Raw genomic sequence first — 15796 nt, forward strand, 5'->3', positions numbered from 1 at the left:
AGACAATTTGAGAAGAAAAAAAAAAGAGTGTCGCTGTGTGGTGCACATGAAAAAGAAATTAAGTAAAATATAACCTTTATTTGATTCTTAATAAAATGTTGCAAAATATTGACATAAAAACAATACATATAATGACACGGACAGTGTGGTTTAAACCACACTGTCTGTGTCATTATATGTATTGTTTTTATGTCAATATTTCGCAACATTTTATTAAGAATCAAATAAAGGTTAAGCTGTATACACACTGGGGAGATATATGGCTCAGCAATATATTTATAGCAATATATTGCTCTGTAGGGGAAATTTGCTCTAAATTGCACACTCTCAATAATGAAAGGTGCCATCTGCTGAGAATAAAATGGGTTACACAGAGAGAGAGGGTGCAAATGCACTAGGCTATCATTACATTATAATATAATAAGAGGTTGTTGGTATATCATTGGCCAGTGATATTAGCCTGCCCACCAATCGTCCAGGTCACCTCTTGTCGAGCATGTCCCTAACACTCTGTGGTCACCACCTGGGACGCAGAGAACCCCGAAACACGATCCAGCTAAGAACCCCCCCAGGGCATCACAATAAAGAATAGGGGTAGTAAAGTGGTGAAATTATAAGTATGGAGGTCCCTACTATATGTTTCAAGGTAGAGAGTATGTGAAATAAAGAGTGCATACATAAATAATAGACATACAGGATATAAAAAGTGACTGTGTATTTAAGTTGTGATGCCCTGAGATAGTCCAGCCAGAGCAGCCCGGGGCCCCCACGCCCAGATGCCAACCCCAAATTTTTTGACACTATGCACAAATAAATAGGACTTGGCCTCTGTCTCAGTGCAGTCCATGCTGGTTCCCTGCTTAAAAACATAGAGGGTGGTGGGGGAGGGGTGCTAATCTAGATTGAGGCATTCTCAAACCTCAGGTGTGTATTGCTACACAGATACATGGTAGGGGAAATTGGCTCTAAATTGCACACCCTCAGTAATGAAAGGTGGCCAGTGATATTGACCTGCCCACCAATCGTCCAGGTCACCTCTTGTCGAGCAGGTCCCTAACACTCTGGGGTCACCACCTGGGACGCAGGGAACCCCGAAACACGATCCAACTAAGAGTCTTCTTTTTCTCCATGTTATTGAACATATATCTCCTTCTGACTCTGGGGTGCACCTCCAACCTATAAATTCAAAGGAATTCCCCCATCCTTTTGGGGATAGGTATCCCTTTAAAATTATAACAGGATTTGGACCAATGTCAAATTATTTACTCCACTCACTAAACTTTTGACAAATCATGTCTGTATAGTGGAGTATTCAGTGCGGGACCCAAACAAAAAACTTCTCCTAATATTTTAAATATCCACAGGTGGAGCTAATGATTTCACTTGTGTTTCTGTGTGGAGACATGGAAAACATGTACTGTTGGGGGTACTTGGGGACCGAGGTTGAGAACCACTGCTATAATGCACTGTTTAAACCCAGGGTACTAACAATCTCTTACTCTTACTTCATTGTACAGCACAGGGAATAACAGTGAAAATTGCAGTCCACCTAGAATATGTTGCAGTCAACAAAAGATCTTTTAATAGGCGTGCACTAAATACTCTGTCATGCAAATTAGCATATTTTACAAAGTAAAAAAAAGTCTGTGATCAGTAAGTTCTATTTTTATATTGAGAGTTCAGTAACCCAGTATTGAAGGTGTTAATATTCAGTGGCTGCTCAGGTGATCATTAGTTTCACTCCAGTGGGCTCTTCATTGTGATGTATCATATTACAGGCTATGGTGTATTAGAACAAGGCATTAGTTAAAAAGTTGTGTAATGAGCCTATTTATTCCAGGTAATATCTTGTAAGTCTACTCAAGTGGATCTCTAAACCAGATCATGTGTATGTCCTAGGCTACTTGAAGGCAGTTATTGTGCAAATTGCAGCTATTATTGTTAGATTGCAATTACTTATTTTATTTAACATTCTTTTAGCAAGAATTGTTGTATCAGCAATTTCCCGACCCATAGTATTCTTTAAATGAATTTTTAAAAAATAAATATTTGAATACATAGGTACTGTAAGTTATTTTTCTTTATTTTGAGTACACATACGGATTTCTCTTTCTGACCTATTAAAATTACATTATTTTGTTTTCGCAACACAAATAAGGCATGAATGGAAGGTGAATGTTTAACCGAGGACAGGGGTTCAGTAGGATTTCCGGACATCTATAACACCGATGCATACCTCCTAACATTTGGAGACACTGGGGTGGCACAGGGTGCGGCCACTCCCCCATTTTTCGCCGCGGTGGGGGCATGCCCAGCAGCTCGGTGAGCTGCTGGCCAGCCCCCAGCCCCTCTGCCTGCAAGAATAGACGCTGTGCGCATGCGCACAACGTCTATTCATGGACGACAGGGGGGACTCCCAACTGCCTCCCCCTGCCATGGGACACTGCCGGCAGCAGGAGGGAAGCGGGAATGTCCCAAAATATCGGGACGTTCCTACGATAAGCAGGACAGTTGGAAGGTATGCGATGGCCAAAATACCGACCAGTATTGGTAGACAGTCAAAATACCAACATGTTCAAAATGCCAACATTCATTATGCCAACATGGTCAAAAACAGCTGACATTTAAAATCTCAAAAAGTCAGCATGTTTATTTTAAAATGTAAACATGGACACCGTATAAGTGTACCCTGTTTCCTTGCTGTGCTCAAAATGCTTCAGGCATGAATCATGCCTCGCTGCACTCAGCACTCTGGCCGGGATGTTCTAACATCCACAGCCCAGCTCCGCCCCCTTCGCCGCCCATCGCCTGCATAATTATTGCATATTCTCTAACATATGCGATAATTATGGCAAAGGACAGCTCTTGCGTTAATAGCTGTCCTTTGCGGTGAGAGTCAGCGGGTCCCGGCGGCTCCCCCCCTCCTTCCCTTACCCAGCACTGCTGCTGCTGCGCCGGGCTCTCCTCCTCCCTGCACCCGGAAGAGGATCACAGTGCAGGGAGGAGGAGGTCACAGGTGAGGGGGGGGGGCGGCGGTGGGTCACGGTAGAAGCTTCTATGGGGCATTTTTCTGGCGATGCCCTCCATCGCGGTAACCCGGCGGGGGATGTTTAGAGCATCCCAAAATGCAGTAAAAACCCCGTTATCGGCATTTTTAGTTTAGAGAATCTCCCTGTCTATTAGAATCTAGCTCTATGCTCACTTGGATCATAAAGTAAGAATCAGTCGATTTAAAAAAAAATTAATGTAAAACTTATTGCGACTTTGACATGTCGACACGTGTATGTTTTTCGAATGTCTGCCAATGGGTGTCGGTATTTTGACTGCCATAAATTAACTGCATATTGATTACTGGCATAGCTGGCAGTATTTCAAGAGTTTTGTTCCCAGCGCTCAAAATGCCGGATGTACAGAGGACCGGGCCAGAATCTCCTGCATGTCTTTGTCCTCATCTGCACAGCTCTGTTCTTTCTTCTGTACTCTTTTCCAGTCTGTATTATTTTTTTTTTATTATTATTTATTAACAGTTTCTTATATAGCGCATGCATATTCCGCAGCGCTTTTACAGAGAATATTTGAACATTTACATCAGTCCCTGCCCCAGTGGAGCTTACAATCTATATTCCCTACCACATGTACAGGCACACATTCTAGGGATAATTTTGTTGGAAGCCAATTAACCTACCAGTATATCTTTGGATTGTGGGAGGAAACCGGAGTACCCGGAGTAAACCCACGCAAGCACGGGGAGAATATACAAACTCTGCACAGTTAGGTCCATGGTGGGGATCAAACCCCTGGCCTCATCACTGTGAGGCCGTAATGCTAACCATTACACCGTCCGTGCTGTATCTCTATCCCTCTCTCTGCACAGCTTCCTCCATCAACCTTTTCCCACTTCTGCATGTTTGTTTCGGTCTCTCTGCTTCTGCCTGTCCCTCCTTTATGTGTCCAACTTCAATAAAACATTGCTGGAGGTCCAGCGGTGACTTGCCTTATTTGGTCCTGGGGTACGTATCTTCTGGGTCTGGCAGTGATGTTATCATAACTTTCACTGATGATGAATTTCAGCTGTAATGCTGCTAATTCTGAACCTAACCCTAGTGCCTAACCCTCCCCTCCTGCAGCCTAACCAGAACAGTCTGCTATCTGAGAATGTTGACACTTCACATGTCGACTTTTCAGATATGAATGTTGTCACTTGGTTAATATTCTGCACATGTTGACATGTCAACATAACTGTCAGTATTATTATTGTCGACATTGTCAATGTCAATCTGATGACTGCATACTAAGCAGGACCATGCATCACACATTGGTTCCTGGGGGTGGGGGCAAAAGGTGAAATGTTGGCTGCTGTGATCGGTACTAAAGATGTTACATTCTTGTGCTTTATCCGGCTTCTGTCACTGAATAGAGGTGCCCCCTGTTGTTTGATTAACTCTATTCTTTGTCTACGAGAATCTGCTTTATACAGATAATTCTAACTGGCTTTAATGGAAAGGGAGCAATTTGGTCCGTAATTTGCTTGCCTGGTCACCGGTGTTTACACATGACATCTTTCACTGCTTGTACATTCTATTAAAAACATAATACCTTCAGTTGCTTTGTATAATTACAGTAAATGTAATATACTGTACTAATCCTAGGGTAGGGTACTACTGCTGCATTTGGATTGTTTATATACAGCACAACTATAATTTTTTTCTGTTAACATAAGTTTACTTTTTCCACAATATTATCATCAATGACGGGATGCAGTGTAAATCCTGGCGGTCGGGATCCCGGCGTTCAGAATCCCGACGCCGAAATCCCGATCGCCGAAATCCTGACACTTTCTCCCTCCGGGATTTCGGCGATTGGGATTCCAGCGTCGGGATCCCGACCGCCGGGATTTAATACTGAATCCTCAATGACATTGGGTGCATCATTTTTTTGGTGGTGTTTATTTTCATATTGAATTTTCCGGTACTTATGTAATATCTGGACTCCCGTTTTTCTTATGAGACCGCATCCCCATGCGGGGCTTGCTGCGCTCGCCACGCTTCGGGCACGGTGGCTCGCTGCGATCGCCACACTATATAAAATCAACTCCATGCGTTGTTGGATAGTAGGGGTATGAAAATATGGGAGCCCAGATAATACATAAGTACCAATTTTCCTGTCAACAGGAGGCAGAAACTGTTGCAGAAGGTCTTCGCGTAATTAAATACATACTGAAGCATTGCTGTTTTCAGTATGTGCGATCATTAAAAAATATATATTTTTAAATGAATTACAATACAGCTGCAGCTGCTGCTGTCACTTAAGGCGAGGGGGCCCGGGGCCCCCACTGGGCCCTTCCATCAGACTTTGGCCTGGTTAATTTGTACCAACTACCCCTTTCTCTCGGCATCCCTGATAATACCACACACTAATGCCCCTTACACATGACACACATTATTAATGTCCTTATAAACATAATGCCCCTTACACATATGCCAACCTTTATTAATGCCCTTCAATATGTTGCACATTATTAATACCCTTATACAAGACACACATAATGCCCCTTACACATATGTTGCACATTATTAATACCCTTATACACATGACACACATTATTAATGCATTTATACATGACACACATAATGCCCCATACACATATACCAAACGCTATTGCACAACCAACCCACCCACAGACACCACTCGCACAGCCACTAACACTGTGACCTCTGCCTCTGCTTGGATAAAGATGTTTCCTCATACATCTTGCCTCAATATGCCATGCAGATCCTGGCTAGTTCTGCTAACATTGGGTTCCTTTTTTGCTGAAAATTCGTCTTATTTGCATTGTTATGTAACCAGGACACATAAGGAGCTTCCGATGATTAAAATGATATGTGGCGTGCCTCTGTGTGTGGCTGCGGCGGGATTCTCAACCCATAACCAGCTGCCTGAACCAGCCTGCACAGACCAGAACTTTTCTGCCTACCCAATACCACCAAAGGTGCAAGCCACACTGCAATTGGATATAAAAGGGGCATTTGGACCAATTAAAGAAACATCTTACAGCAAAATTTGGATCCATGACCCCAATCCTACAGGTTGATGGTAAATATAACCACTCTAAACCATTATAGAGTTGGTCCAAAACTCAGGCATACTAGGAACGGCCAGTGAGGACATACAATGGCCATTTAGAGAGTCCCTCCACTAAGTTTTTAGAAGCAATTTAATATGCCTTGCACTTAATATTTTTATTTGTTCTTCTATGTGATATATCCCAGTGAATTGTGTATTAAATGTTCATGCATTTTATGAAATATAAAAATATGTAAATTCAATCCAATGCAATTGATATTATTTTATTTAAATCAGTGCTGCATACTTGTCTTTTTGTTTTTGGTTTCCCCGTTCCAGGACTGACACACCTGGCTTTTTGCAGCTGCTACTCAGTAGGCAGTATTCAATGAGAAAAGTTCTCCGTGTTTTGTGGAGAATTTGTGCTTTGTTCACCTTGGACGGAGCATTTTGCTCTCCAAAAGCGAGCAACCCTATTCAATGTGAAATATTCTCCGTCTTTCTAAGTGATTTTCTCCGTGTCTCTCCGTGTAGCAATTCTCCATCTTTTGATGGGGAGCTGGAATGTGAACTTTTAAACTAAAAGGTTTTTTTTTTTTTTATTTTGGTGTCAAAAAATCAGTTTTTTTTTCTGTGAAGGGGCATGTTATTTTTATTCATGTGCTTATAGCACATGAATATATATTTAATTTAAAAAAAAATATATATATATAATTTTATTTTTATTTTTTTACACAGTGCAGCCAGCAGGGGGCCGGAGCGCTCGAGCCGCTCATTAGATATTCATATATTCACTGCACCCGATCGTTAATATGCACGAACGGGTGCAGTGAATACTGGGTCCCCCGCTGGCTATGGGGGGGGGCAGCCTGTGCTGCCTGGGTCCCGGAGAGCCCCCCTCCCCTCCACAGTCCTCTGGAGCAGCCAGGGAGACTTTAATCTCTCTGGCTGCTTCCGTCCCCCGGCTCCCTGAAAGCTCCCTGCCGCGGACGCTCGTCCGCTGCAGGGGTTAAGACTCGCCGCGAGTGGCGGTGAGTCTTAACCACATTGAATAGAGGGAGCAGGAGTGGCAGCGAGCCCTCCGGAACACGGAGAGTGCATGGAGAGCGAAATAAAACGCTCTCCATGCATGGAGAACTTTGTCATTGAATACTGCCCAGTGAGGCAGCTCGTGTATATTGCGCCCCTATGGGTACACTCTCTCTGGCGCAGCCAGAAAGTGATACCCCAAACACACTTTCTTTTACTCAGAAACCCCCCCTGCGTGTGCCACTGCAGGCTGATAACATCTTTATATTTTGCATTCCCATTCTGTATAGTGTATACTGTATGTGGTATAATGCACTCCTTACTGTAATAGTCACAGACCGTGACATTCTTTGGTAGAAATTAACAAGGTAATAACAATTCAAAGTATTCATATGTATTGGACAGGGCAAGGAATCTTCACTGAGGTGTTCAGCTCCAATTTTTCTTAAGCTTTAAGGGGTATCCAATTAGACGTAGACAAATTTTGGACATGAAAACGGGTTTGGATAGTTAGATCAACAACATTTAGGTCCACATCTCGCACAATGGCTATTTACCAATGGTCTGCTAAGCAGAGCCATGAGTGGCAGGGGAACTCCCAACTCTCCCCCATCACCACCAACACAGGACACTGTCAGACGCAGGTGGGATGGGGAACATAACTCATAAAAAACTCACTATAAAATCATGACTGTCCCATGAAAATCAGGAGGTATACATACAGGACTATGGAGTCATTTGTAGAGTGTGATGCTGTTATTAATCTGGTACATTATAATGCATGGACTATTAAGGGGCCCAGCCCATGCACACTCTCATGGGGCCAAATTCAGACCTGCTCGCTGGGATGATAGTATTCACAGGTAGGCACTGCTAAATCCTACCTTACGAGGGGATTTGCAAGGCTGCGAACGGTTGTGTATGAGTACACCTCCATTCGCAAGTGCCTGCTCATAGAAGAAATTATTTGATGTTCACTTGCCATCGGATGGTTTCTCCTCCTCTCCCTGATGCTCACAGCCACTGCATAGCCCAGGACTCCCAAAACACAAAACAGGGGCTTCCGGGCAGGCACCAATATCATGCACCCACCCCTAGCAGACATAAGCACACCTGTATTTTGCCAGGCACTCCCAGTGTTTCATTGGGTGCACCCACTGTTTTTGTGGGCATGCCTAGGAAACACCGGTGATCCACCCCGACATGCTCACCCCCTGTCACTAAGGCTTCGAGCGCTTCACAAACAAATACATTTGACAAAGGTGCTCACAGCCGGGCCCTGCACATGCGCATTGTGGAAAATGCACATGCGCAGTCCACAAACCATCAGAAAGCAGATGAATTTGGAACAGTTCGAACCGGTCTGAGTGGGCCCCCATGGTTCGTCAAACCAATCTGGTGTCCAGCCACACCCCCTCTGGAGATTGACTGCACCCCTAAACATGGGTTCCTACCACTGCATCCCCTGGTGGGCCCTTCATGCCCCAGTCTGATTAGGAAAAGGCAGAGCAAGGATCAGTGCATTGTAAATGGCGCATAGAAAATCAAAATTTTTAGGCTGTATTGATAAATATGTCAAACATTTCATCGTATTTCTATTTGAGTTGTTTTTGTATGTTTATCTTTCTAGGGGTTATTTTTCTTTTTCTTTACAAACTCACTCTGTTATATTTACTGTCTGATTCCTGTCTGTCTGTGGTAACTGAGCAAGAAATGGGTGCTCTATTATTTGTTAGTACTACCCCCGGGTGTATTGTGTGCTCTGTTGTCTCTAGATTGAGTGGTCAACAGTAAAGAAGAAGCAGTGTATGAAATGTCACTGTCACACCTCTGCTATGGGTAAGGCATTGGTGCTTTTCGACCAGTACATTGTTATGAAATGTATCCCATTTTATTAATATTCTCCTGAAAGAGTGTTTATTGCTGCTTCTTTATTATTGCTAATGTGTTTTTTTTTTTTCATAGAGACATCAAGCCAGACAATATTCTTCTTGATGAACAAGGTAAAGTGACTTAATTCTTCTGCCAGCTAATATTGTATTGACATGACACCTGTATATTCTGCAGCCAAGTGATGTATTGCTAAAATGTGATTACTTATTTATGCACTGTGTGTTTGTTTAGCAGCTCACGGCATACAGTATTCATGGGATTGACTACGATTTAGTGAATGGTACAGAAACGTTATCATGGATAAATGTAACTAATGGCTTATTCAGTCTGTGACAGAGCCAGTGTTTTTAGACTTTTATTGGAATTGCATGAACTATTGGTGTGTAAAATTGCATAGAGTAATTATTTACAGTTGGTTTCCATATTTTATGCGGTTTAATTATTCTTATTGAGGATTTTTCCAATAAAAAGTTGTCAGTGTTCTCATGCATCTGCCTGTCAGTGAGGTACACCATAATTGTCCACTCTCCCGAACTGTCCAGGAGACTATCATCCGGTAAATTCTCCTAGACATTAGGAAAAGTCAGGTCCACATGAACAATGTGGCAGATGGAGCTCCAGGACTTCACATAATCATGCTATAATGAGGATGGCCCTTTTTATTATGTCCATTCTTTAGCTGGCCACACGGTCGGTCAAACATCAGAACTATCAGAATTGTTCTTCTATTTTCCTTACAAAATGTTGCAACATGGTTACATATTTAGAGAGACACTGGGGCTGATAGTGTAGGGAGTGTATAGGGAATGTACATGACACATGGCGCTGGCCGTACCCACACAGCTCTGGTCAAAGATTATCTATCTCTCACAATAGGCCCATTATAATTTTCAGGTCCAGGCCCATGTGGCCCATAAACTGGGCACACCGTGGCCCATATATTGCCATTAAACAGCTGTAATATTCTGCATGCTTTGGCTAGTGTGTACCTGTGAACTAAGTCTTTCATAGATATATCACATGACGGCTGTATTCACACATATATCAGTGCATCATGCTATGTGTACGGGTGGTCCACTGACTGCCCATGCACTTGCTGCAGAGGCTGATGGTGACTGACCTCGCAACTGGAAGGGCACATGTACATGCCTGCCCAGTTGTGATACCAGGCATGACACATTGGTCCGATAATTGGTAAGTGTGTTCGCACTTACCAGTCATCAGACAGGTTGGACGATCTGTAGTCCTAGTGTAAAGCTGTACCTAGTGTAAAGTGCAGAGCGACTTTGAATATGCCTCTATTCTCTAGAGAAAGTCGTCATAGCTCATTGACCAGTGCCACAAAGTACAGCCAGTAAAAACTTGTAGAAGGGTAAATAGACATTGGATATTGGCTAATCCACTACTTGTGGAGAAAACACAGATACCGGAGTAGCTGTTTGGGGCGCCTGTATGGGTTGTTAGGCCTGCAGCAATCAAAAACAGGGATTGTCAGTCCCTACAAAACAAAGGAAATTGTGGGGGTAGATTGCGCAGTATTGATGACAGAACAAGGTTTTATAAAAATATAACAATAACAATTTATTAATACATATCACACTCTAAAAAGTGGTGCAATTGCATCGAGGGGATTAAAATGAAAATGGATAAGAAATTGAAAAAGCTGAGTCCAGTATTGGATAATGTCACCTTATTCACTGGCAGGTGGAATGTGGGAGATGGGGACGGTGGAATTGTCCTCCAGACACCAGGACGGGAGTGCCCTTGCAGAGTTTCCTCCAAATCAGAGTTGAGGTGATGATTATCCTCTAAATTGGATTCTCTGTAGCAATGGGGTTCCACTTGTGACCATGAAGGGGTACCTTAGATAGGTGGCGTTCCTTCAAAAGGTTGGTACCATGGTAGAGTGGTTAGGAGGTAAATGTCCCGGTCTGATTCTCCACTGATCAGTTGGAAATAGTAATTTTTCCTGGCCAAATGGTGGAAGGGGGTGGCTGGTGTGCCTGTGCCAACGCGTTTCACTGCTTGAGAGCAGCTTTTTCAAGGTAGCTTTGTTAGGCTGAGGGTGAGGGTATATATACCCATGGTGATTTCACCACTCGCTATAATAAAATGTCTCTCTGCCTCACCATAATCTCTTGCCTATTTCATTTTAAACCTCTAAATTACTCTGTGCAAATAAAGTAAAAAACATATATGGATGACGCAGGTACAGATGGGACAGGCCTCTTCCTTGCTGGCGAATCGCCAGAACGTCACCGCTGGCGATCCGCCAGCAGCCTGTCCTGCCATCTGACTGAGACACGCGTGCGTCTCACGCGCGTCTCAATCTCCGTCGGCGGGGCGACGGGAACCCTGTCCGTCTCCGCCTCAGGGAGACGGACTGGGTTAGGGGGGGTGCAGGCAGGCGGCGGGGACCCCAGGTTACCGCCGACAAGCCGGCGGTGACCCGGGAGCATCTGGAAGCGCCGTCGGAAGGGGACACGCGCGCCTCACATGCAAGCGCGTCCCCTTCTCACTATAGATATGGCGCTGGCGGGGGATGGCGGCTGGCATCGCCATCGCCATCCCCTGCCAAGATGGGACCTGCCCCATCTGTATTTAGTGATATGACAATGGTCTAGTACAAATAACAATGTAAAACACACATAATTGATTGCTTCTTTTGCTAGAGTACAGTTCTAAAAAGCAAAAGTCTTTGGTAAAAGGTACTGCTAGCAGCAGGAAGGTGTTCATAAGGGTGGGCACAGCAGTATGGGCTGCCTGTGCATCCCTAACACTCAAGGGCCCTTATTTTGGTTGACTCGCAAGGCTGCTACATTCGCAGCCTTGCGAGTCCCCATGGTGCTGCCCACTGCTCACAGGTCCACCCCCACCTCCCTTGCACGCTAGATTCGCCTGCACAGCTTTGAATGATTGTTTAACATAAACATCCATTCGCAGGCTATGGGGAAATACTGATATCATTCGATGGTCATCGAATGATGTGGAAGGTGCACGCATATCTAAGTGACACTCAGGTCACTTCGTTTTGTGTGCACACTCGACAGGAACTGGGTGGGCAGCTGACATCAAGTGATGTCAGCTGCCCACCCCCCGCATCCGAGTCACCAGGCGATTTGCATGGGAACGCGTTTTCTTGGGAACGCCCATGAAATGCTGGGCGTTCCCATGGATGATTCCTCTGGCCCTCCGCCCCATGCCTGCAGTATTGGGTGCGTGCACCCGCCGAACACTCAAAAATGCGTACAAAGGAAACATTGGTCCTCCGTGAGTGCGCATGGAGGACTGAATGAAGCAGAACAACCCCCTATGTGCGTGTGCCTATGGAGATCCATTTTATGTACAGTAGGTTTTCTTGGTTAATGTTATCTCTGGTTGATTGCGGTAACACTTTGGTAGCACTTTGGTAGCTAGCCCTGTTAATGTAATGGGGGGTGAAGAGATGTGGTTATTTTTATTTCAATTCCTGTAGCTATTCAGTTAGAGTCCCGACTCATACTCATAATCCTGGACCTATGTGTTAAATCTGTGCAGTGCTTTTTATAGTGGTGGGGGTCAAGTTTAGATGCAGAAAGATATCCCCGTAAGTGCACCCTGCGGTCTCACTTTGGGAACTACTTGAATAACCCCTGAAGATCAATTAGCTCATAGTAAATTATTGCAGATAACTGTGGGCCTGATTCAGACCTGTTCATTAGGCTGCGTATACTTGCAGCCAGGGTGAAGAGGTCAGCGCCTCCCTCTACTCAATGCATTTCTATAAATGGTATATGATATAGGGGAACGGGGGGGGGCGTGGCTGACACAGGTGGCATTGAGGAAGGGGGGCAGGGCTGACACTTGGGGAAGGGGGACAGGGCTGACACTTTGTGAAAAGAGGGCAGAGCAGTCACTTTTAGGGTTTGATGTTTGGCAGTTATTTCACTTACGTGGACCATACAAAGCCAATGTCCATGGGCCTCCACCAGCATTGATCCAGGCCTGCAGTGAATTAGACGCATACACATGGTGACGGGATTGTGCAAAACGCCACAGAAGTTGCACGTGGCAATTGGAGCTGCACCGATAAGTTTGGCTAAATCTGCATATAAAGCTTGCCTGAGCATGGCCATAACTGGAGGTGTGTGAGGGGGACCTATGGGTTCGCACCATCGCAGCCACATGGAACCCCCAAAAAATATATATATATATATATATTTTTTTTTTTTTTTCAGAAACAGGCACACATTTGGCATTTGGTTTTTTGGTTTTGCACAGAAATAAGAACTTTAATCAGAAGCCATTTATGTGCTTACAGACAGCAGAAGGGTGACATCAAACAGGGACAGTGCGCGCCGAAGGCGCGCGTTAAAAATTTAGGGCATTTTTTTGGGGGGGGGGGAGTGGTGTGGTCACATAGTAGTATCAATTCACATTATAGAACACACCGTAATGCCCAGTACACATTCCATCACACCGTAATGCCCAGTACACATTATAGCACACACCATAATGCCCAGTACACATTATACCAAACACTGTGATGCCCATTATACATAATGACACACACCGTAATGCTCATTACATATGCCACACACGCTAATGCCCATTACGCATAATTTTACACACTGCAATGCCCCTTACACATAATATTACATGCTGTAATATATATATTTATATATTTATACCACACACCGTAAGGCCCATTACACATTTTTATTTGGGTAAAAGGTGTCATACACACACATAAGGGGAAGAGGGGATCAGACACCAGGGAAATTGGGACAGATAGGGTCACAGACACAGAGGAAGGGGGTAACAGGGGACAAGGTGTCACACATGGGGGAAGGGAGCAATCTCCCAATAGGGGCAGAATGCAGGCCTGAATAGTTCCCCTTAGTTAGGCAAGGTGGAATGGGGCTCCACAGTGGCGGCAGGTACTCTAATGGCCCTCCAGGTCCTGGGCCTGTTCCCCTCTGGTCCCTCAGGTGGGGTATTAGCTGGCATGCGGCCCAAGCGGGAGACACTCCGGGTGGGATGGTAGGTGTGGGATGGGTTCCTTGGAGGAAGCGTTAGGGCACTTTACTGGGGTATGGGGTGCAGCCTGGCTGTGTGTGGGGTGGCTGGTGCAGTCAATACCTGATGGCAGGATCACGTCGCAGGCTCCTGCCCGTCACGTCTCTTCCCACACAGTCACTGGTCGGCTGTTCCTCCACACAGTCTGGAGCTCCGTCCCTCGATCAGCAGGGTCACCTCCATCTTCGGCCAGAGGGCGTACTAGTGCGGGCGCCGCAGCGTTGCCGCACTCAGTCACCCCCCCCCCCTAGCTGCTGGATGCCAGGCTGGATGCGTCTCCCTCTCTCTGTGCGGCCGGGCTATAAGTTCCGGTCTCCTCCACGCCGCCGTCTCCTCCACGCCGTCCTCTTCTTCCCTTCTCCCGTCGTCAGGTCTCCGCGCCGTCCTCCTTCTTCTCCCTCCTCGTCACACGCGCGGAGTCATGCCGTCCCCCTCACGCTGAACTCCGACCTCCTCCTCACACACCACGTACCTCACTTCCTGCCGCCTCCCATTCATCCTCCAGTGCTGTCAATCAGCCTGGGGACGCCTCCTTGTGCCCTGCAAAGGTCTGGGGTGCCACATATGTCTGCGGCGCTAGCTCCCCGCTGCTGCCTCTGCTCACCCTAGCGCTCCCTGCCTCCAGCGCCCGGTGCGCGTGACCCCCTAGCCCCCCCCTAGTTACGGCCCTGGCCCTGTATATCCAAAAAGTCATGAAAGGGTTATGAATGTACATATCTCTTGAGTATAAAAGTAAACTAAAGCAGCAGTGAATGGGACATGAATACTGTCAGGTTTTTTACTCGCTTGTGTGACTTATGAATGGTGACAGTTGTTTTTTCAGCTACGCACTACACTGCTCCTGCATCTGTCCCTCAGTCAGTGTGACCTATAAAATATTCATGCTGGTAGATGCCCAAGACTCTAGCGGGACTTTGTCTCTGAGTGACTCTGTTAGAGTTCACAAACAAGTAGCAAAGCATTGTCTACAATGGAAAATCTTAAACAAACTTTGCAAGTTATCCTCTTAAGCACATGCAGTGGGTTTCTAACAGCATAGCACTGCCGTCCCATGGGCACAGAATATGTGTGTGTGTCTGTTCTGTTTACTAAGAATGTGGCATTTGTTCCAGATCACAGCATTTTGGTTGGAAGTACCGTATTTGAGAGACTCCGTAAAGCCTTTGTTCACTAAACGACATTTATAAAGCATCGGAAGAAATATACATATATTTATACTGTGTCTTCAGAGCTGCAGAATTAATAATGAAGATGAGAAATTATTTTTGACAGACAGACATACATGTCAGTGTGACTTCTCTATTATCTCTGTTCTGAAGCAGGAATGTAGAACACCTCTCTGGGTGCTATGACTTGGGTCCCAATGCTACTGAGGTTATGGTCCAATTGGATGGGGAACCTTTGGCCCTCCAGTTGTTGTTCAACTACACATCCCAGCATGCCCTGCTACAGTTTTAGCATGGCCAAACAGCAAAACTGTAGCTTGGCATGCTGAAATGTGTAATTCAAAACAGCTGGTGCATCGAAGGTTCCCCATCCCTACCCTAGAGAATGTCAGCATCATTTTTTATGTCAGTGTTCCATTGTATCTACTACTAGCTCTAGACTCTGAGCCTGACTAGACGTTGGACCTGAAAGGGTTAAAACTCTCTAGATTATCCTTTGCAGAAACTGGTGCTACTGGCCACCTGATATCAGGGGCTGAGGACTGCCTCTTCCAACATGGCACCAACCTCATTACATCTGGCTAATC

At 45.3% G+C, this 15796-nt stretch overlaps 1 protein-coding gene across 1 annotated transcript in view; it reads left to right on the plus strand.

Annotated features, from left to right (window-relative positions):
• LOC146074088 (serine/threonine-protein kinase 32A-like) overlaps positions 1 to 15796 on the plus strand; it is a 496785-nt gene that overhangs the window by 341445 nt on the left and 139544 nt on the right. The window contains exon 6 of the mRNA XM_083181822.1: positions 9058 to 9095. Within this exon, the coding sequence (XP_083037948.1) occupies positions 9058 to 9095 (38 nt within the window). The remainder of the gene's footprint in view (positions 1 to 9057; positions 9096 to 15796) is intronic.

The sequence above is a fragment of the Crinia signifera genome, chromosome 4 (assembly GCF_055691185.1).
Source record: "Crinia signifera chromosome 4, ASM5569118v1, whole genome shotgun sequence".
NCBI lineage: Eukaryota > Metazoa > Chordata > Amphibia > Anura > Myobatrachidae > Crinia > Crinia signifera.